Source organism: Mytilus edulis, chromosome 7 (assembly GCF_963676685.1).
Source record: "Mytilus edulis chromosome 7, xbMytEdul2.2, whole genome shotgun sequence".
NCBI lineage: Eukaryota > Metazoa > Mollusca > Bivalvia > Mytilida > Mytilidae > Mytilus > Mytilus edulis.
Genome location: NC_092350.1, coordinates 18,801,872 through 18,826,515, shown reverse-complemented (window position 1 = coordinate 18,826,515; position 24,644 = coordinate 18,801,872). Strand labels below are relative to the sequence as shown.

Here is a 24,644-nt window from a genome sequence, read left to right as displayed (position 1 = left end):
TATCTATGGAAGTACAAACATCATGTTTGTTTAATAACAAAATTGAATTCCTATTCTAAATGCCACTAGTGCTCAATTGTCGTGTCAATACAGTTGACTGCTTAATTACTTACACTAAATTTCTACACTACGTGTATGAATTCACAGCTGTCTTTTATCCTGGTATCTTTGATTAGTGTATTTAAGCCATGGTTATTTCTAAATTTCTGATTGCAAAATATGTAAAGAATGGAAATATTTTTTTCTATAACGAAAAAGATAAATATAAAAGATAGTCGATGCATGAATAAAGGCAACAGTAGTATATCGCTGTTTATAGTCATAGGTCGATTAATGTGACGTTCACACAGTGCCGATTATTGGCTCCCCTTTAAGATCAGACAGCGCTAAAACACGAAAAGAGGAAAATATCGGATGACTATCCTCAATGATCTGGAATGTTCGATCATTGCCTGAACGCTGTAGAATACTTTCGTAACAGATTCTTACGGATCGGAGAGGTCGGCCAACCATCCCTGACAGTGAGTCCCGTAACATTCGGGGAAACTCAGCCGATGTTGTCTAGTCGTGCTATATCTGATCAAAATCGTAACTGTTCTGTGTTTTCTGGACGGTGTCCTGTGAAACGGACATGATCTGGATACATTTGCAAGTGCTTTTTTGCCGATTGAGTTCAGACTGCTTCCTGAATGCAAACCGTTTTTGCAGAAAACGTTCCGGAACATTTCCGTAAGTGATATGAAATTCGGTAATAATACTCACTTCACAGTCCCGATAATTACAGAACTTTTGAATTTTAACAAATTTTAATCGGGAATGGTACTATGAAGGATGGAGTGGAAACTCGTAAATGTGTGACCCAAGCGTATTCAAAAACAAATCATGATATCTCTTAAACCGAGGGAAACGCATTAACTATACCAGGAAAACAACGAAACAACCGAAACACAGATGTACAACAGAATCAAACGCCAACATACAGAAAAACAGACTGCAGACAACAACTGTCATATTCCTGACTTGTTACAAGTCATTTTAAGAAAAATTAGTAGGTCGAGAAGAACAATCTCTTAAAATTAATTTTGTCATACATGAAGCAAATAACAACTCTGATGTTACTTAGATGGTTGTTCCCTTCAGTAACAACTCTGATGTTACTTAGATGGTTGTCCCCTTCAGTAACAACTCTGATGTTACTTAGATGGTTGTTCCCTTCAGTAACAACTCTGATGTTACTTAGATGGTTGTTCCCTTCAGTAACAACTCTGATGTTACTTAGATGGTTGTTCCCTTCAGTAACAACTCTGATGTTACTTAGATGGTTGTTCCCTTCAGTAACAACTCTGATGTTACTTAGATGGTTGTTCCCTTCAGTAACAACTCTGATGTTACTTAGATGGTTGTTCCCTTCAGTAACAACTCTGATGTTACTTAGATGGTTGTTCCCTTCAGTAACAACTCTGATGTTACTTAGATGGTTGTCCCCTTCAGTAACAACTCTGATGTTACTTAGATGGTTGTCCCCTTCAGTAACAACTCTGATGTTACTTAGATGGTTGTTCCCTTCAGTAACAACTCTGATGTTACTTAGATGGTTGTTCCCTTCAGTAACAACTCTGATGTTACTTAGATGGTTGTCCCCTTCAGTAACAACTCTGATGTTACTTAGATGGTTGTCCCCTTCAGTAACAACTCTGATGTTACTTAGATGGTTGTTCCCGTCAGTAACAACTCTGATGTTACTTAGATGGTTGTTCCCGTCAGTAACAACTCTGATGTTACTTAGATGGTTGTTCCCGTCAGTAACAACTCTGATGTTACTTAGATGGTTGTTCCCGTCAGTAACAACTCTGATGTTACTTAGATGGTTGTTCCCTTCAGTAACAACTCTGATGTTACTTAGATGGTTGTTCCCTTCAGTAACAACTCTGATGTTACTTAGATGGTTGTTCCCTTCAGTAACAACTCTGATGTTACTTAGATGGTTGTTCCCTTCAGTAACAACTCTGATGTTACTTATATGGTTGTTCCCTTCAATAACAACTCTGATGTTACTTAGATGGTTGTTCCCTTCAATAACAACTCTGATGTTACTTAGATGGTTGTTCCCTTCAAACAATGTTTTCTCTCCGTAAAAGAGTGACAAAGATGCAAAAGGGATGTTCAAACTTAAAAAGTCGAAGACAAATTGACTTGGATGGACCTCATTGGCACTCATACCACATCTTCGTATTTATATAATAGATTAATTTGACAATAATTAGGATCGATCAGTAAAAACTTTGTAAAATATGGACGAAAGATACCAGAGGGACAGTCAAACTCATAAATCGAAAACAAACTGACAACGCCATGGCTAAAAAAGAAGAAGACAAACAGACAAACAATATTACACATGACACAACATAGAAAACTAAAGAATAAGAATCACGAACTATGTATCACAGACATACAACACTCCTGACTCATAAATTCAAACAAACATAAAATTAAATATAACGTAGACGCCAACTAAAAAAGTGTTGTAGTTGATAATAAATTGGCAAAGACGTCAACAAATTAAGTGAAATATAAATACAAGGGTAAACACCTCGAATATATAACTCAAGACGATCTTGTACTATTTCTGAAGTAGACACTGATTATTTGTCTACTAGTCCTTGGTACTATTTGTCTACTAGGCCTTGGTACTATTTGTCTACTAGGCCTTGGTACTATTTGTCTACCAGGCCTTGGTACTTAAGAAAGTAAGTATTATGACGATGAATTTTCACATCTGTTTTCATACTATAACCAACAAATTTATTTACGTTTTATATAATATTTTTGTATTCAAGAAAAACAAAATTAGTATATTGTTAATTGTCTTTTTGGCATTGTTTTACATCTCCATTTTATTAATCAATACTGTATTTTATTTTTATTGTGTGATATATCAACATTTATTGGTGCAGTGTATGTTTACTATAGTCCTTATTTTTGCTTATGTGTCTTTTTGTTTGAGTTAAGCCATTTCAATTGATATTGTTTTTAAAGTGTGTCTATCTATGTTGTATTGTTTCAGATTAGGATGAAGGTTGGCGCCTGTTAAAACGTTTATACCCGCTGTATGTATTTGTAACTGTCCGAAGTCATAAACCTATTGTTCAGTGGTTGTCGTTTGTTGATGTGGTTCATAACCGTTTCTCGATTCTAGTTTTTTTTTATATAGATTAGACCGTTGGATTTCCGGTTTTAATTGTTTTACACTAGTCATTTTGGAACCCTCTAAAGCTTGCTGTTATGTGTGATCAAAGCGTCTGTGTTGAAGGATATACTTTGACCAATAACTGTTTACGTTTTACACATTTTAACTTGGATGGAGAGTTGTCTCATTGGCAAGTATAACATATCTTTTTATTTCTAATTAGTAGTGGCTGCAAGCTTTTGAATATCGTATGAATTAAGAGATGTATACTTCATATACGGGTGAAGTTGGTATTTTGCTACTAAGGAGCGAATGTTATAAATTCAAAACCTAAATCGTAATGTTTGTCATAGATTTGATTCTGAGATTACCGCTATTGTCAAATTTGTTGTAAATGCATAGCTGTGGTTTCTTTATTTTCTAGTTCAGAAATTTTCAGCGCCAATTGCCGACGAAACGCGCGTCTGGCGAACCATATTATGAAACTAGTACCCCGGTATTATTGGTGATATTTTATCACCACTGTGTCGATGGTGAGATTTTACCACCACTGTGTCGATGCACTACCAAATTATAAGCCTGGTTTCTTTTTGATAAGCTGTTTTCGTTAATTGTATTTTGAACGAAACTGGAGATCAAATTTGACATTTTGTTGGTGTTTGCCCAGACGTTGGTCGCTAGGAAATTCTATAGAATAATTTTCAAAGTAAGTCCTCATATATTTGTACACTTTTTTAATTGTGAAATGTTTGGGTTTCAAGAACGGTTGAACTTCATTGAATTCTTGATGCTGTCTTTCTATGTAAACATGTCTAACAGCGACGCATTGAAAGATAAAAAGTTATAAATATCTATATCAAAATCGACATAGTGCTTTCATGCCATGCTCTATGGTCATTTCAACTTTAGGTAGGCATCATATTTGTCGATGTCGACAATATAATGTGTAATCATGGTAACATATGCATAGAGCTGGTCACGAAATAATTATTTCTTGAATGTATTTTACTCTTAGTAAGTCCTTATTGTCATTTATCATCATGAAAGTTGTGATTGTGCTAGTAACGATATAACTAGATCCAATTTCAATTTATAGTTGGTTTTCTTCTACAGTGGTGTTACACTTAGGTCTTTTGGTTCCTTTACATCAAGCTCGTGCAAGTTAGATGAACCAGAATGTCGGCAAAAAGTTCATTAATTCGATATATGATCAAAACGTTCGAAGATAATTTGGTCAAGATTTAAACTAATCGTTCAAAATTATCAATACTCAGTGATTTATATCGTTACTATCCCACCTGTTTTGACTTGAGTGCCAGTTTTCTTATCCTTGTGTTGCCAAAACTCCCGTACTCGTTGATAACTTTTTTTTTAACCGCTAGGTCGATGTCACTGCTGTATGACGTTTCGGAACCGAGTGTACCGCCAGCTTAGTAGTCAGCCTTTTTGTATTGAAATTAAATACTTTTGTTTATTCATGTTCATTTCTATAAATTTGTAGTTTACAGGCAGTTGAATTATTGAAACACTTAGGTTTCTGTTCCCATGCATAGATATTTATGGTAAGATGAACTCGTTATTTTGAAACTTTTAATATTTTTAAAGGTAAAAAAGAATAAAGTAGAATGAAGTAAAGATATGACTTAAATGGTATATAAAAGTACTCTATCCTTTCCAACATTTCATGTGATTCGATTGATTGGCTAATTAGTCATATTTAACAACCGCCAGCAAGTATTGCATCTATATTCAAAAAGATAACATTTGAATTTTACATAGCTACACGTTTACTAAGAGTTTTAATATGGTATAACTCACAACAGCGAGGTGTCAACAGTCTGGAGGAAGAGCAGTTAACATCCTTAGACACATTATACTGACTGTAACGGCAAGTCTTTGTTCTGGCCGTTTAAGGGAAAGTAAAATATCAAAAATGCCGAACTCCAATGAAAGTTCAATACGATAAGTCCGTTATCAAATGGTAAATTCAAAATCTCAAACACATCAAAAATGCCATATTCCTGATTAGGTACAGGCATTTCCTTTTGTATTATCTACAAATTGCGAAATTGCTTAGATAGAGCTCGATGCGGAAGATACAAAAGGGATCTTCAAACTTATAAGTTGCATACAATTGGACAAAACAATTGCACAAAAACAGCAAATAGACCAACAACAGTCTACAAAACACAGCATAGAAAGCTAAGACTACGTCCGAAAATCACTTAACAAATACTATAAAAATCACAGGAAAGGACTTCATCAAAACGATACAAAGCACAAAAACACTTAAGACACATACAGCGCTAAGGGTACTCGCAGTTAATGAAATCTAGTGCAAAGCCAATAACATCTAATAGAAAATCATGTGCAAAAGGTGGAGAAAACAACTTGGTTCGTTTTTGTAAGTTTTGTTGATGTTTTCTATTTTCCACCTGCGATGGTATGCACGTTATTGTGTTCGGTATTTGCTAGTCCCTTTGTGGTCATATTGGGCTAACAAACAAGTAACTTAAAGCACATGCACATTATGTAGAAATTTTAAAAAAACAAAAATATCGAACTCCCAGGAAAATTTAAAACGGTAAGTCCTTAATCAAATGGCAATATAAAAAGTTCAGACACATCAAACGAATGGATAACAACTGGCCTATTTCTGACTTGGTACATGAATTTTGTTATATAGAAAATGGTGGATTAAACCTGGCTGTATAGCTAGATAAACCTCTCACTTGTATGAAAGTCGCATAAAATTCCATTATGTTGACAACGATGTGTAAACAAAACAAACAGACTTAATAGATAAAAATGTCAAAAAAAGGGGAATTTTCCCAATTTATATGGATCTTGTCTGTACACCAGCTTTGATTATTTGTAATATCTTCAATTTTTCACTTATTCTTACAACATTTGTATAAACTTCAAGATTATAAAAAAAACGGTTTTTTTCTAAAGTAAAAATTGATTGGTTAAATATTTCTCAGTCATGTCCTGTTTTTGAATTTGTTTGTTAGCTTTTTGGTCATGAATGTTTGTCTCTAATATTTAATTAACTGTGCATTTGTATTCAGATATCGCAGATCAAATTTATTCGTTCATTGTTTAATCATACGTTTTTTGATTGAGTTAAGTCTGCCAATTGATATTTTATCGTATGTTTTTCTTTGTTGTGATGTTATGCTATTGTTTCAGAAAAAGGGAGAAGGTTTGGATCCATTAAAACGTTTAATCCCGCTGCAAATGTTTGCACCTGTCCTAAGTCAGGAATCTGATGTACAGTAGTTGTCGTTTGTTTATGTAATATATACGTGTTTCTCGTTTCTCGTTTTGTTTATATAGATTAGACCGTTGGTTTTCCCGTTTGAATGGTTTTACACTAGTAATTTTGGGGCCCTTTATAGCTTGTTGTTCGGTGTGAGCTAAGGCTCCGTGTTGAAGGCCGTACTTTAACCTATAATGGTTTACTTTTTAAATTGTTATTTGTATGGAGAGTTGTCTCATTGGCACTCACACCACATCTTCCTATATCCAAGTATGGATTCTGACACAGATTTTCCGATTCGCTGATAATAGAAATACGATAGTTTGGGTAGGATGATTTCCTATGAATAAATATGCTTGTTTTTTTATGTGTGTGTGTTATTGATAAAGCAAAAGCAAAGAATAATCTAAAAAAAGACCTTTCACTCCCAAATTGAGATGAGACCAATGTACATGTATATACTACGAAAACTTAGTGTCGCAAATACCAGTGGTTAGTTGGGATAGGCCCAGTGTCGCTTCTTGTGCATTTTCATACGATATCTTGTTGAGATCAAACTTTGGGTTTATCAAATTATAGTGTGCCACGGTAATATTCATCATATTAACTTGTTTTGTCGTGAACAACGGCTGGTGACGACGACACTACTTCAATATGAACGTATCAAATTATTGTTTAAGCATTTTATTTCTGTTTAACCAATACTTGGTAGTTACCCACCCCATGAAGTATTCACCTTCTATACATGTATTTTATACTGCAGTATATCTTTCTACTTGATTTTGACAAATATAGTCACCAATCCTTAACCTATAGCGGTTACCATGTAATATTCAAACACATTGCTGTCTACGTTGTATATAAATTACTCAAAATAGTAATAAAAACTGTTAATGTATTTGGTGTAGATATGGTTAAGACGATTAATTATATTTATACTGCACTCGTTCTATTTGAGCAGTCAAAATGCGTTGACTGTATATTTCTATGTCATATACAGTCACTGACCTGATATCACTTTTTCTCATGAATATTTAAATAGAAATTGCCGAAATTATAAATAATTATTCATACGACCTATTCAACCTATTCTTGTTTCCAATGTATACAACGACATAAACTTATTTTTTTTTCAATTTTTAGAAGAAAAAAAACATATTTCACTTGTTAATATTTTTGGTTTGCAAACTATATATCATTATGTTTTATGCTTATTGTTGATATTTTAGTTCATTCTCAAACAAACTTGTTCATCATCGATTGGAGGTAGATGTACATTTCATTGTGCTGTTCATTTCTCCGCCTGCATGATATGAGGCCTTTTTATAAAAGGGGGAAGTTTTCCCAATATTTAAATCAAATAATAACATACACACTAAACACCAATTGAAAATGTACTATTTTAGATTGCAGTATAAAGACAATAATAGTGCATTGACTTGACATATCAACGATGTAAGGATTCGGCGCGAGCCTCGCATTTCCACATTTCTAAGCCTCATCCATATATCGTTGATATGGCAAGTCAATGCACTAGTATTGTATATGTATGTTTCATTATAATACGTTATTCGTATTGGCTACATTGCAATCTCGCGTTATTCCTTAATCAACTTCATTACACAATAAAATGTATCATTCATGTTGACACGAGGTCCTACAATAAAGTACACAGGTAAATTAAATAAAAACTTGATAAAAATCGTGTTTTCATTATCCTAGCTAAAATATGTAACTTTAAGTATTTAATGCTTCTTTTTGTAACTTCATAGGGTTGTAAAAGCGTTGACCGTACACACGTTTTTTAAATCAAGCGCGGAATATACTTCGGTCAACGCTTTTACATCCCAATGAAGTTACAAAAAGAAGCATTCAATTAAGAATTCTTAATTGAATGCTTCTTTTCGTAACTTCATTGGGGTGTAAAAGCGTTGACCGAAGCTTGAATGCTTCTTTTTGTAACTTCATTGGGATGTAAAAGCGTTGACCGAAGCACATTTTGTTTCCGCGCTTCATACTTAAAATGTGCGCACGGTCAACGCTTTTACAACCCTATGAAGTTACAAAAAGAAGCATTCAATACTTATAATTACATTTTTTTAGCAATTATCATGAAAACACGAATTTTATTATTGTTTTATTTAACTCACCTGTGCACTTTATTGTGGGACCACGTGTTATCATGAATGAAAAGTTTTATTGAGCAATACAATTGCTTACGGAATAACACGTGATGTGCAGTTAGCCAATCGGAATAAAGTATCATAATGAAACATACATCTAATGTAATTATTTCTTGAATAAAAATTGGGAACAATTTAGAGAAATGAGAAAAATTCCTTTCAAGAACAATAACAAATTAGAGTGTGCCACGGTAATATTCAGTTAAACTTGTTTTGTCGTGATCAACGGCGGGTGACGACGACACTACTTCAATATGAACGTATCAAATTATTGTTTAAGCGTTTTAGTTATAGATATTTCATATCTTTTGGATAGTTTTGTGGTGTTTCGTAAATTATACCATAGCTTTTGTTGAAACCCCCGGCAATAACCTCACGAGACGAAGTCGAGTGAGGTTGCCGAGGGGTTTCAACAAAAGCTATGGTATAATTTACGAAACACCACAAAATTATCCAAAAGATATGAAATATCTGTTTTAACCTATCGCATATATTGCTGTTTAAAAATGTGTATTTCATATATTTTTGTTAGTTTACTTTAAAAATACTTTAATAAGAATCAGTCAAATTACCCTTTTTGGACCTTACACATTAAGGTCCGCCTTCTTTCTGAAATAAGCACGGGCTTCTGAAACAGCGGGAACATCAGTTAGACAAGATTTTTCGACAGCGATGGATGCATATCTACATTGGTTACGGGTAACGTTACAGACAAAAGAAATTGGATGTTCTGCATACATGTATATGGCTGCAAGAGATATTTTAAAAAGTTTTCCGGAACCCCAGATTAAAAGTTGAACTGCAAAGGGTTAGTGTATTTTTTTATTTTATCAAAATGTTAAATGTTTGAAATGTGTAAATTTTTATTGTTAATTAGTTTTATAATTCTGTGGAAATTTTGAATCTCAAGAATTTTTTAGTGAGTTTGGATGAATAATTCTACGTTTTGATTTGTACCAGAAGCCCAAGTCACGCATTAATTAACAGGGAATTCAAAATATCCACGATTAAAATCGCATGTGATGTATATTCTAGATGATTTAAACAAAATGTTCAGCTTCATTTAAAGAAACCTATGTCCAGCTTCATTTATAGGAACCTATCTATTTTTAATTCTCAAACATAATTGTTATTACTTAAGCAACCTCGTTAACAGTTTAGATTTATATCAAATCGGATGAGAATCCAGGATTATTAAAGGGGAAGGGGTCTAGCAAGTCAACATTAAGGTAAAACTGTATTTAAAAAAGGACTACGCATCTACCATACATGAAGCACCTTGAAAAGGGCGTGCCTTCCGCTCCCTTCTCCCCCAAAAAATCTGCCTCGGCAATTTTAAACCCTTTTACTCAATATATTCATGTACATGTAGCTGTACAGTGGAGGCTATGGGAGTACAATCTAAGTACACATCAGATTCTGAATCACCGAAAATCAACTTAAATTTTCATGTATAATTTTATAATGAAATTTTAACTCATTTATACCTTTTTTTAAATTTGTTCTTGTCAATTTTGTTTTTTCATTTAAAAATATAGGGACAACGGAGTTGGTGTACGTGGGTTCGATTCCCACCCTAGGCATTCATTTATATCGGCTGGTGCAAAGCGGGCAGTTTAGCTTAGTGGCCCCACATTGACTCTGTTGTTCATATGTAAATCTAAAAATTCAGGCGGCCTCGTTTAGGTCTTGCCATCTTTTCGAAAATCATACACAACAAAACCATGGTATAATTGTGAAAATTATACCATAGATAGCTATGGTATAATTTTCGGTTATTGAGATTTATACTCTTGTTGCATTCCCATAGGTTACATTGTACAGCTATAGGTTAATTTCTGTTTAACCAATACTTGGTAGTTATCCACCCCATGAAGTCTTCACCTTCTATACATGTATTTTATACTGCAATATATCTTTCTACTTGATTTTGACAAATATAGTCATCAATCCTTAACCTCTAGCGGTTACCATGTAATATGCAAACATTGCTGTCTACGTTGTATATAAATTACTCAGTATAGTAATAAAAACTGTTAATGTATTTGGTGTAGATATGGTTAAGAAGACGCTTAATTATATGGAGTTTCATCATAATACGTTATTCGTATTGGCTACACTGCAATCTCGCGTTATTCCTTAATCGACTTCATTACACAATAAAATGTATCATTCATGTTGACACGAGGTCCTACAATAAAGTGCACAGAAAAATTAAATAAAAACTTGATAAAAATCGTGTTTTCATTATCCTATCTAAAATATGTAATTATAAGTATTGAATGCTTCTTTTTGTAACTTCATAGGGTTGTAAAAGCGTTGACCGTGCGCACAATTTTTGAATGAAGCGCGGAATCTACTTTGGTCAACGCTTTTACATCCCAATGAAGTTACAAAAAGAAGCATTCAATTCTTGAATAAAAATTGGGAACAATTTAGAGAAATGAGAAAAAATCCTTTCAAGAACAATAACATAAATTTATTTATTTGTTTTTTCTTTCACATATTAAGACTGGTGTACTTAATAATGTATAATACTTGATCGTAAAGTCAGAATATAAAACAATGGTAAATGTTTATTCCATGAATTGGAGTCTTCTTCCATTTGTTCTCTGAAACGAAAAGGATAACTCGAGATAAATTATAGTTACAATATTAGTTTACAGAATTTTTAATTTAGTCCAGCTTACTTAAACGGAAAATCATTATTATTTAACTTTCCAGTACAGCATGTTTCTCATTTCAATGAACATTAAAAATGCCATCAAATTATGAGTAGTCAAATTTACTCTTCCACTTCAAATCATTTAAAGAAAGTATATCGTAAAGATATAAACAATACAATCAATCTGTTGATATACAAGAAGATTACAATTGCCCGGACAAACTCTATTCTGTAGCCGTTAAGCAGTAAACATGTATATTCAAAACTCCTTAGTCGAGACGCTTCCTTGTCATCAATTTCACAGTTTCAAAATTGATCGATTGCTTGTTTGGTGTTTGAAGCAACCTTCGACACTATTGTGCTATTTCGTGGCGGACAATTTTTATTGACTGACTGACGGCGAAGAAACCTGAGACACTTCGTCAATTTAGATTGGAGTCGAGTGCACCTGCCACGTGCGAGATTCGAACTCAGAACAACATTAGTCGAACCACAAGATATGTACTGTGTGTTGTATTTATTTTAATTTCAGTGTTTGCGTAGAATATTATCTTTTAAAACATTGTTGTAATTATTATAAATTCTTGAACGATGTACCTTCTAAATAAAAACGTACGTATGAAAGTTCACATTTCAGTTATACCTATGTACTTAGTTATTTCATGGATGTACTTACTTATTTCATGGTACATGTTGTGGTATATCTGGGTGTTTCCCAGGCAACATCGACAACTGAACAATGGAAATGCATCTGCAAAAGGAAACAAATGTAATTTGTATAAAAGAGGTTAGATCTTATTTTCTGAGTTTGAATATCTGGTCCAATCTCGATGGAAATAAATAAAAACGATGTTTTGAATATCTACAATGAGGTCGAATTTCGATGATGATAGAGGCGATTCGCGTTCATGTATACATACATCTTTATCATTCTTATCGCCATTTTAAATATTATCAATTTTAACGAATACCATTATTTAATTTCTATTATTTTATTAACATGGTTATATATCTTTATTTGTAAGAGTTTTGTAGATTATTTGCTGCTAATTTATCATGCTGAAAATTAACTGTAATAAATGTAAATACGTAGTAGTTTGAAAGTTTCTAAGGAAATATCAGTATACATGGTATACATCAGCTTGTCTGAAAAACAGCTGAGATATCGTATAAACTGTATATATTTCACTTGCTAAGTTGGTTCTTTTTTCTTCCTAAAACCGAATTAAAAAGGTGCTTACTTTTAATAAATAAAAGTTGAAAGATTTACAAATTGTCAATGGTGGTTAAAGAACATGAATTCACGGATAGTACTCACTGTTTGTGCACCGTCAGCTGGTGGGCATTCTGTTAGTGTTGCGTGATAATGCTCTTTTGTGTTTTTACATGCGCTTGCTTCTTTGAATGAGACATCGAATGTATATCTCAATCCTCTAATAACCTATAAAAGGATCAACTTCACACTATATTGATATTGAGTTAAGATCACAACAAAATAACGATGAGAAAATGTTGAATTTATTATAAAAGAAAATACAGTCAGTAGCTGTGTTCACGTATTTGTATAAAAAATGATATTTGGTATGACTGTCAATAAAACTAATATCAATCCGAGGCCAGAGTGACGTGGATGTAAGCAACTATTGTTCATCGTACGGCCTTCAATAATGAGCAAAACCCACACCGTATACTGTCAAATATTTTAAGACCTCTACCTGACGATGCATTGTTGCCATGTAGAGATTTGTCTTTCGTTTTTTGACTAGTAAACCGATCGTATAACTACGCGGACATTATCGAGTGCATATCAACATTCCTTATTGCTTGATATAGATTCATTTCTTCAATGAATACTCATTAAAAAATATTTTTAGAACATAAATTAATTATTTGAAAATGTTTTGTTGTTAGAAATATTTATAAGTCAAACATCATTAATATATATGCACACGTACAGAAAAATTGTGTAAACGCATGCGGAAGAATATCTCAAGAACATTTTGCGGGAAAATATGAATGCCTACTCAGTCTACTCAAATCCAATCTATTAGAAAAATCGAATTATTACAGAGGAGTGTCAACCATACACTTGCACTTCACTATTAGTAGAATAGTAGGATAGAATGATATACAAATGGATGAAAATTATATACTAGTATAAATGTAAGTGTTATATACAAATATATATATTATATATAACAGCAAACCAAAGTATACTGATTTGTATCACTTCAATATAATAGTGATTACGATGAGATTGAATTTCCTGTTATTTATTCATCATCCACGCACGAACTTGTTTCAGAAAAAAATATATCTCTGTACAATAGCCTCACTTTATATAGAGATATGATTAATTTTTTTCTGAGACAAGTGTTTGTGACAATCCAAAAGAACTTGCGGTCATCCGATGACCAGTACTTCAGTACTTTGATTTAACCTTGACTTTTAATTAGAATAAGCTGATAGAATTTGTCTAATACTTAAAGTTTTACCTGTTTAGTTGCATGAGTGACCTGGAATGTGGTCAGATGCATCATATTGTTTGACATCATATTAACACTTTTACTGGCGTCCTGGACAGCTGCCATGAGTCCTGCATCGTTGGAATCAACATGCCCTAAACCTCCTGGGAGGATACTTCCCACATTAAATCCATAAATGGACCCAACTAGAGCTAAAACTATGATCACCTGCATCCTTAGTATCTTAAATTCCTTCTGTAGTAAATGGCCTGTACATAAGTCCTTTCTATGTTATATAGCCACTAAATTAAAGCGCCACCTATGTGATTTAATGATAAAATTCCAGCTGTGACAAGAACGATGTCACAGGAAAACCACTTCTTATCAGAGTTTCGAAATACATTTAGTCAGATTTGTCCGAAATCTATTACAAACTACTGGTCAATGACATTAATTTAGGACACGCTTTCATCTCCCTCTCAATAAAAGCTCCTATAATAATTTATCAAAATGTCTTATAAAGCTGACTTTAATTGACATGTGATCACATGTTTTGGCAAAGCTGGACACATTATATTTGCAGAATTCGCGTATGTCCAGTTCATTAAGGAAGTTCGCTGCTCAGTTTCAAAATAAATAGCTTTCCATAACACTAGTATATATTGATAGGGAATTAATTGAGAAATCGAAAAAGCAAAAAAAATATAGGAGTCAATGTGCTTGTTTTCGAGATATTACCCATTGGAATTTTGGCGGGAAAATGTTCTCTCTTGATTTTTCATAGCTTTATCACTGACCAGTTAAAGTACTCAAAAACTATTAAAAAACAAATAAGATTTTATAAGACTTTTACAAATGGCTTATAATTATACATGTTAAAGATTTATATAAAGAAAAAAGGGGGTCCATGGGTAATTTTTTTTTAAGGCATTCAAACAGATAAAACGAGAGGATTTCGAAAATCTGACAAAAATTCCAAAACATGACAAGCAAACATCCTTAATTAATTGTTATTACAACATGTCACCATAATATGGCCTATATGTAAACATGTTCTTGTAGTTACATGTAAATTAATTAACTGTAAATTAAAACAACCTTTCTCAGGGTTATTTGTATAATTTTCTTGATATATATTTCCCTGTTATATTTTATTATTTTCAAATTGGTCTGAACCAGTGGCAACTCTACGACAGATTTTATCCATGGGATCACCAGTGATGCAAGGCTTTGCCACGATATCCCAGTAGCACGAGTTCGAATCCCGACCAGGTTAGAAAAAATTTTGCTATCACAAATTTACAGATTGTTGACGTTGATGGGCTGTTCTTTAGACGAATGATATAAATATATATGTAAACAATAAAGTTAAGCCGATCATATTGTCACAACCCCCAATTCAGTGATCAGTGACACCGAACAATGTTATGACTTGCGAACAACGGTATACTAATGTTGCCTTTATTTAAATAGCTGAGAAAAAAATCAAAATGTAAATATAAAAAAAATGAAAAAAATATGTGAAAATTCACTCAAAAGACAAAACAAGCTCCTTATTACTACTTAATCTGTTTGTTATTATTAATTCCTTCTCATTTTTATCATACCATGCAGATTTCCAGGAGGAAATTTAAATTGAATCTAAATTTTTCACCAAAGAAAGCTTCTTAAGATAATAAATGAGTTGAATAATGCATACTTTATCACTTAAGAAGCAATATGATAATATAAGTTTGCATCTCACTCTAGTATCTTTCGTCCCTCTTTTAATCCCTAATTGCAATTTGCAATTTTTAAATGCAGATACCACGCCTTTTTGGGGAGGATATATATTATCATAGATATTTTGTTGTGTTTACCTGCCGGTGTTATATACCCATTCCCCTGGCCATTTTTACCCCGGGGCGAATTAACGTTTAAACTCTTAGAAGTTCGAGGCATAAAAATGTTGAAAATATGCAGCATGCTCCAATAGTTTGACCTTTGAAAAAATAAAAGTACATATGAACTTTCCATTCAAGGATATATTACGCCTGAAACTTCATAGTAAAAGTGGCACAATTTTATCCGTAAAAGGAGCTCTTATGGGAAATTGCATTGTCTTTATTTACAGAAGTGCAAGCTTTAATATCCCAGCAATCTGGGAAGCCATATAAATAACGTTTCTACTTCTACCTGTTTAATAGGTTTCTAAAAGTGTGGTGACCACTTATAGGACAAATCACAAATGTTTGTGAGATCCCTCTTTCCAAATCAGCTATATATGACAACAATTTGTAAGGCATACAATTAGCAACAAAAAAGGACACAATTGTGAGCAAGGAACGGTTCGACAACGCAACACATCATCTCTATATCCCCCATCCTTGATTTTTATTCTGTGGTAGATCCTGCCATTTTCTATTCTTAAAAATATAATATAAAGGGATTACATCGAGTTGAATACCTTCGAAAGATGAAATAACACACACTAGGAGTTAGACATGCGAAAACAGACGTCCCTACAAACACAACTGGATAGTTGGGCTAGTGGTTTTAGTGAGACGTTCTTCTGAGTAATCAAAATCTAATAAGGAGTGTATCTATCTGTGGAGAACGGGATATAAATTTTTACTAGCTGTAGTGTCCCCAACCCCCAACCCCCGCATCTTCAAAAAAAGAAAATAAGACAGGAAGACGGATTAATATAAGGGAAACATTGTTTCCGAATCCCTTAGTATTATTGTATCACTGTATTGATATGTGTATGTCATGAACATGATTTTTTTGAAATGAAATATGTTTTAAGTAAAAAACGAAAATAAAAATAGATAGACAAAGAATATATCAATGACAAAGTATATGCTTTGGTAAGAAGGAAAATTCATAAAAATGATTCAGACAATAACAGTGAAAAAAACAAAATATAAAGAGATTTCAAGGGAAAATGTAAAGTGTCAACTGTTGTCTCTTTTGTAGATTTAAAGAAGGCAAATTGACAGGTCACAATTGTTTAACAAATTAACAGATTTAGATATAAGTACAAAGTTAATGTGTGCTTTGCAAGCCATTTATTCAAATATAGATTGCTGTGTTCGTGTGCACGGAAATACTACTGATTGGTTCACTGTAAATACTGGTTTGAAACAAGTATGTGTTTTATCCACAGTCATATTTAATATTTTCATTAATAACTTAATTGATGATATAAAAGCATTTAATATTTGTATATAGACATTGAAGGCGAAAGACTATTTTATTATATGCAGATGATCTTGTTTTATTGTCTGAAAATACAGAAGATATGCAGAAATTGATTAATGTATTAGGTGTATGGTGTAATGATAATTGTTTAAAAGTTAATTTAAATAAATCAAAAATCATGCATTTTAGAAATCCCTCTGTGATAAGATCAGATTTTGTTTTTAATATAAATGATGAAGTCATTGATTATGTTTCTAGCTATCAATATTTAGGATAAGTATTAAATGAATTTTTAGTTTATAAAGTTATGGCAAAGGCAGTTGCAAAGTCAGCAAGTAGGACATTAGGCCTTCTGATAGTAAAATGTAAAGCACATGGTGGCTTCCAACACAATATTTTCACCAAATTGTTTGACACTTTAGTTTGGTCAGTCATCAATTACGGCTCAGCTATTTGGGGTACAAGTGAGTTCTCCTGCATCTCAGCAGTCCAGAACCGAGCCATGAGATTTTATATGGGAGTTGGAAAGTATACCCCCAATGATGCTGTTTCAGGTGACATGGATTGGAAGCCTCCATATGTTAAACAGTGGTCTAACAGTTTTAGACACTGGGCAAGATGTACAAAAATGGATAAAGACAGGATAAATTATAAAGTATTTATATGGTCAATTAGAAAAAGTAGTTATAAAATTAAAAATTGGAGTTATAAAGTGATAGACATGTTGAAACTTTACAATATGGACAGATTTTGTAATGTAGATGATTATATACTGGATAAAAATATAATTCATCAGTAAGAAGTTAATATTTTTGATAATTATAAAGTTGAATGGAGTGCAAGGCTTGATTCTAATGGTCAAGGAAATAAGTTAACAACATGTGTTGCAAAATATATATACCTATTCGATATCGCAGTGCATATGCGAAATTTAGATGTGGAGTAGCACCTTTAAAAATTGAAACGGGTCGTTACGAAAGATTAGATTTAGATAAAAGATTATGTTTCAATTGTGATGATATAGAAGATGAAAAACATGTATTGTTAACATGTCCATTATATGAAGATTTAAGGCAGTCTTTATTTATTGATATAATTCAACAAAATGGTATGTTTTTAACTTTGTCAGATGTTGAAAAATTGATATTTTTGTTTAAAAATGAAAATGTTTGTAGTTCTGTTGCCAAATAAAGGCAACAGTAGTATACCGATGTTCAAACTCATAAATCCATGGACAAAAAACAAAATCGGGGTAACAAACTAAAACTGAGGGAAACGCATTAAATATAAGAGGAGAACAACGACACAACACTACAATGTAACACACACAGAAACGGACCAAGCAACAGACAAAATCCCACGAGAATAACAAATATGCCATCAAAACCATATACATTAATTTGGGATAGACAAGTACCGTGACACGTCTTATCGCAATGTGAATTTACACTAAAAAATTAGAGAAAACAAACGACGCAAAGTTAAAATGTAACACATACAGAAACGAACTATAATATAACAATGGCCATATTCCTGACTTGGTACAAGACATTTTTAAAGAAAAATATGGCGGGTTGAACCTGGTTTTGTGGCATGCCAAACCTCCCCTTTTTTAGCCATGTGAAATATAACATTAAGATGACAACTCAACACTACAGGACTACAATATAAATAAATTGGAGAATACAATTGACAAAGAAACACACGAACAACAGCCAACAAAAGGCAACAAGTTGAACATTTTAATACGCCAGAAGTGCATTTTATCCACACAAGATCTACTAGTGATGCCCAGATACAAAGTTTGAAAGCCGAAACAAGCACAAAGTCGAACAGCATCGAGGACCAAAAGATCAAAAAAGTTGTGCCAAAAACGGCCAGGGTTGTCTGTTAGTTACCAGAACATCCTTATCATTTAGAATAATTTATACTTTTGCAAACAGTAAATTTATAAAATTAATAAACAAAAGCTGTACATGATAGAACTGAAATATTAACTAATTACAGGAAACAACTGAAATACACTACATAACCAGACATTTGCAACACAATATGTAGACACATCCGAATATGCTTAAACCTCAACGCCAAGTGACGTCATATTTGAAATTGTAAAAAAATGACAAAAAATGATGACGTCATTTGGATTTGTAAAACAGATCATGAAAAAATGAAAAATGACGTCATTTGAATGAATAAGATAGAACTAGGACTGACCCAAGATTATCGTCGTGTCATATGTTTTCGTATGTCATATGTTTTCGTATCAACCACATTTCGTCGGTTTCGACTGCATACGCGTACATTGTGGCATGTTTTTCTGTTTCTGTTATATTTAGAACAACAACACCACTACAACTTGATATATTTAAAACATATTCAACGTCGCTTTTTAAAGACGTTAGAACAAATTAAATAAAACTGACCTATTTAGCCATTTTTATTTAATGTCAAAAATACGCATCACTAGAATAGTTGTGGAAAAAAATTCTGAAGGGTTAAAATAAAGTCCAGATATGTTTTTTGCAAGTCAGACACCGGATCTTCAAGACATATGACTGTCATGTGTTTTTTTGGTCGTTTTAATTACAAAAAAAAAGTTAAAATTAGCAGGGTTCTTATATAAAATGGTTGTTCAAAATCCAACTATTCAATATTTCATTGACAATTTTTTTTTATACATCCTTGATACATGAAGATGAAAACAGTCTTAACTTTTTATATTTAATCATAAATTTTGAAAACTGCATTTTATTTTAGAAAAAAATAATGTATTTTGTACAAACCAGGTGCCAATCTGATAATTAATCAAAATCTAAAAATTTCATCACACGAAACACCAACCTTACACTATTTACTAGTAATTTTTAGTACTGAAAAGTATTTAATAACTTTTTTTATGATTCAAGCGATCACCAGAACCATGACTTTAGAAAAAATTTATTTCCGGATTTTGTAGTCATTTCCTGTCCGTGTACTGATCCAATTTTTATTTCATACGAAAACATATGACGCCGTTTTTTGACATACAAAAATCGCAAAGTAATCGGAAACAGTAAAAAATCGTAGAAATCATTGACAAAAAAACTAGATACCTAAAATCAGTCTACAGTGTTATAAAGTTCACCTCACTTTATTACCGTATCATCTGTTACAGTAATTATAATTGACAGATCAGCAACTCTCACATGTCTGCCCGTTCTTAAATAAACATGCAATTAAATAGATCAATTGAAGTTCTTATACACATGTTGTCATTCTGTAGTCTGACCATCAAACGATGTACTTGTTAATAAATTAGTTATAGAAACTGGATTGTATTATTACATAGCAAATATATTACATGCAGGACATGCTTTTTAAATCTGAGTAAACACCATAAAAACTCAACAGTAAAAACCGTAAGCAGTGAAAATTGTTATTAGTACGAAAACACATTACACGATGATACATTTGAACTAATTATAGATTATCGTTGATCATCTCAACGAGATTGATTTTCTCGCTTGAGCTGGTACAGCGAAAGTGAGAAAAGCAATCAAGTTGAGATGACCAATGATAATCTATTTATCGCTATTTTACCTATGACGACGTTGTCAATTTCATCATGTTCATGTCAATTTCGTTAGCAACGCCACGTGGCCTCCTTAGTTTCTAGTGATAATTATTCCATCTCAAGCGAGTAGCATGATATGAAAATTATCACAAAAAAAGATCAAACGAAAAATGCACAAAATAGCGATAAATACTGATATTGCACTTAATAACAATGCACATTTCAATATTTATTAATAGCAAACTAAGGCAGCAATTAACTATATTATAAAGCTTTGTCCGGTTTGTTTTGAATCTCACTTCAAACGTAAAATATCGCACTGATTACGTTGAACAAAATAAAATCTAATAAATGAATGCGGTGATTAATATTATTTACCATAACACATAAATATAATAGAAAAGAAGTCAACACATTTGACAAAATCCGATGAGAATTACAAATAAAACATTAAACATTTAAACTGAATACATGAATTTGAGATAGAAAAGTACCGTAACACGTCTTATAGTAATGCGAATTCACACTCAGCAAAACAGTCACAATCGGGAATAAGTCACGTTTGGTAATTAAAAGATTAGACGACATCATGACAAACAACAATCTACTATGTGGTAAAATGTCCTTAGCTAGTTTGGTCAAAGATACATCGTATGGATCCACCAATTCGTGATGGTGTCCATAAAATTTACGGAGTGTCAATTTTAATCTGTCCTCCTCATAACTTTGTTGGAGCAGTTTTTGCGTAAGGAGCCAAAACCTGCCATAATATTTTATTACGACGAAATAGTATCTTATACTATTAAAAATCAGTTATTTTTATTATGTACATGTATCAGGTTTTATCCGCCTTGATCGATGTGCATGGTGATACTTCACTTTTATGTTTTGTGTAAATAATAAAACTATGTTTTAATTCTATTGTTTTATAATTGTATATAACAGTCTCTGATAGTTCTTTTAAGAATGGCACATGCATTCTAAATTTTATATTGTGTACTTGATATTATATTGTGTTTATACTTGTATGTATGTGGTGAGACTTTAATAAACTATTGAATCTGCATAAAAATAGTTACTAAGATTGTGAGAAACTCTAAATAGTTGTAAGGAATAGTAAACGAAGGAGCTGTACATACAAAATTGGTATACACAATGAGTAATTCAGAAATGACAAAAAGGAACTGACAAACTAAAATAAATATCATGATATCGCGAGTAAATCTGAGTAATCACTCAAACAAAATTAAATAAAAATATACACATTAGACCAATATCAGTATATATATATCTCAACTTGCTCTTGTATATAACAACGCCGGCTTATGTTTTTGATTTTAATTAAAGAAATCCGTGTATTACCGTGAATAATTAATACACCAGGGTTTTCGATATAAAAAGACTAGTCAAAACATTTACTAACATTAATTTTATCAATCAGCAGACAGGTATTTCACATCCAATCTTTTATGGTAATATTTTTTACAACTTGAAAGCACAAAAGTATCGTCATTCACCTCAAGAGCTAACCATTTCTTTAAACAAACTTAACTAAGAAGGGATGTAGTTACGATACTGTTGTCAGGTCATTAAAGATGGCATATTCAGGTATAACTATTGCTCTACTCATATATAGGGTTTTTGCAGCGAAAATTAACACATGTATTCTAAAACCACTGAGTTGTTCGTATGATACCAGGGCCGTAACTAGCCTCTTATAATATTGAGGCAAAACATATTCGCCGAGCGTAGTGAGGTGAACAAAATTTTGCGTGGGGTCTCGGGGCCGCTTAAGGCCCCCAGAAGCTCTGAGAAAAATAACGCAAGATCGTGCATTCTGAGCGTTTCCCGGACTATTTCTTATATTGAAACGCAATTAATTTTAAGCTATTTCTTTTGACAATATTCTAGTCTCAAAGCAAAAACTCATTGTAATTTAAGACTTTTAGGTTCATTATGTCTGTCTGTTCTAGTCTTGTATTGTGCTTAATTCAGACTTTGGTGATTTTTTCTATTGCTAGATTGAAATAGAGTGACAGTGCAGTATTATATTTTAAGTACTAGTACTGCTTAAGTCGACACTAAGGACCATCTTGATCTTGTTTTATGGTATTAATGATTCTTTTATTGTTGAAGACCCTCCATCAACTATCAAGATGAAGAATAGGGAAAAAATACTTTGGCCATTGATCATTTGTATTTTTTCTATGCATGCATGACTTCGTGTGAGATAAGGTCATGTGCACGTTTACTTCATATTCTTTTTTTCTGTTTAAGAGTCTAAACACGACTTCATGCAAGTTTAATCCTTCAATGTAAAAGGTCATATGGCAATACCGGGAAATTGGTGGTCTTACTTTAATTTAAACCATGTCAGCTATCTAGTTTCATCTACAAAAAAGAGCCAGTTTTGTATTCTTTGATATCAAGTTCAATTCTCCATGCAGAAACGACAATTTTTTTTATGTCCAGTAGCATCGTATATTCTTAAAATAGTTTCTCGTACAATGTCTGGACATCGGTGGACATGAAACATGGCAAAACCACAGTTTACGAATGAAAATCAACACTCTGCAGACTATAGTTATAAAGTAGGACAATACATAAACAAAAGACAAACCCGGGACACAGAAGTACAAACAATAGACCATCAACTCTGAAAACCAAAAGTAAAATAGAAACACGGATCTCGAAAAACATGCACGGGAGACATCAGAGAGACTTGCAAGACACTTTCCGTGAAAACAATTCAGGTTGATATGAAGACAATCCTGTTTCAGTTTTTTTGTTTTTTGTTTTTGTTTTGGAAATTTCCAACATGAGGCATTTGCCTCATTTGCCTCAATGTAGTTACGGCCCTGGATACGGGTTATATGTTCTTCTGAAATATCTTATGATGGTATGCTGTACTAAAACCCTAACGGAAGGTTTAGTGCTTGGTTTTCATATGACGATCAAATAATCTTTTTAATCAATTTAATTGAAGTCTGGAGCTGGCATGTCAGTAACTGCTAATATAGTCCTTTGTAAATTTATGTATCTTTTTTATTTTGTTTAGTTTATTCTGTTAACTCTTCTGAAATCGGACTCAGACCTCTTTTTAACTGAGTTTGAATTTTTACTGTTCGCATATTGCTGTATGTTTAAATATTCTGCATTGGTTCGAGATGTAGGGGAAGGTTGAGATCTCACTAATCATGTTTAACCCCGCTACATTTTTGTGCCTGTCCCCGAAGTCAGGAGCCTATAGCCTTTGTTTGTCTTCATGACTCTTGTGTGCTTTTTTGAATTCTAAAATTGGTAAAGGAAATGAGAAGTGTGTCAAAGCGACAACAGCCCGACCATAGAGCAGACAACAGCCGAAGGCCACCAATGGGTCTTCAATGTAGTGAGAATATTTCCATTATCAATTGTATTGTACTGAAAAGGTGTTGTACTGTTATTCAACTTGCCGACTTGAAATAAAAGTTATTTGAACTTGATTTGAAGTAATAATATTCTATTCCAAGGTATAATGAAATGAAGTGTTACATACTCTGTACAACTCATTTCAACATCTTACTATTAAGAATCTCTGAAATAGATGATGAGTAGATGGGTATAGATTGATTAAATATAGAATGATAAATGGATGTATACCAGCGGTGGATGGATGATTAATCCCTTTTCTTTGGCTCCTTGTCATGACTAATTACTACAACCTTTCTTCTTTTTCAAATAATAAAATTATTAAAAAAATATTGCAAAATTTGGCGACTACGTTTGCGCTGATTTAGATTTGACTGGTATCATGTATGCGCAAACGCAACGCACCGTCGGAATTATCCTTTAGACAGTATACAACAATCATTTGGAAAGTTTTAGAATGCTTTTTTTAAAGTGTCATGATCAGCAATTTAAATTATGAATAACTGTACCATAACAACCGTATATTTTTTAAACTAATCTATACATATCCAGAGACATAATTATAGTGTCTCTGTCCTTTCTAAAAATAATGCATGCTTAGACAATGTTGGTTTGAAAGAATCTTTTATCAATAACTTTACTTCTATAAAATTGACTTAAATGAAGATTAGATGCATGGATTAAAAGGTCCTTATCAAAGGATTTTACAACGAACTACACTTTAAATTTTAATAA

General features: G+C 32.6%; 2 protein-coding genes across 2 annotated transcripts; both read right to left on the bottom strand.

Moving 5' to 3' along the window:
- Positions 1-1,045: 1,045 nt before the first annotated feature.
- Positions 1,046-2,218, bottom strand: LOC139483005 (putative uncharacterized protein DDB_G0289263). The gene has a single exon (XM_071267035.1). It carries the CDS (start codon positions 2,216-2,218, stop codon positions 1,046-1,048), a length of 1,173 nt encoding a protein of 390 aa, XP_071123136.1.
- An 8,871-nt stretch (positions 2,219-11,089) lies between these two features.
- LOC139480927 (cystatin-2-like) lies at positions 11,090-14,049 on the bottom strand. The gene is made up of 4 exons (XM_071263894.1): positions 13,793-14,049; positions 12,616-12,738; positions 11,974-12,048; positions 11,090-11,244 (listed from the first exon to the last, which is right to left on the bottom strand). The coding sequence occupies exons 1-3, from the start codon at positions 13,994-13,996 to the stop codon at positions 11,974-11,976; spliced, it is 402 nt and encodes a 133-aa protein (XP_071119995.1). The 5' UTR covers positions 13,997-14,049; the 3' UTR covers positions 11,090-11,244.
- Positions 14,050-24,644: the final 10,595 nt, after the last annotated feature.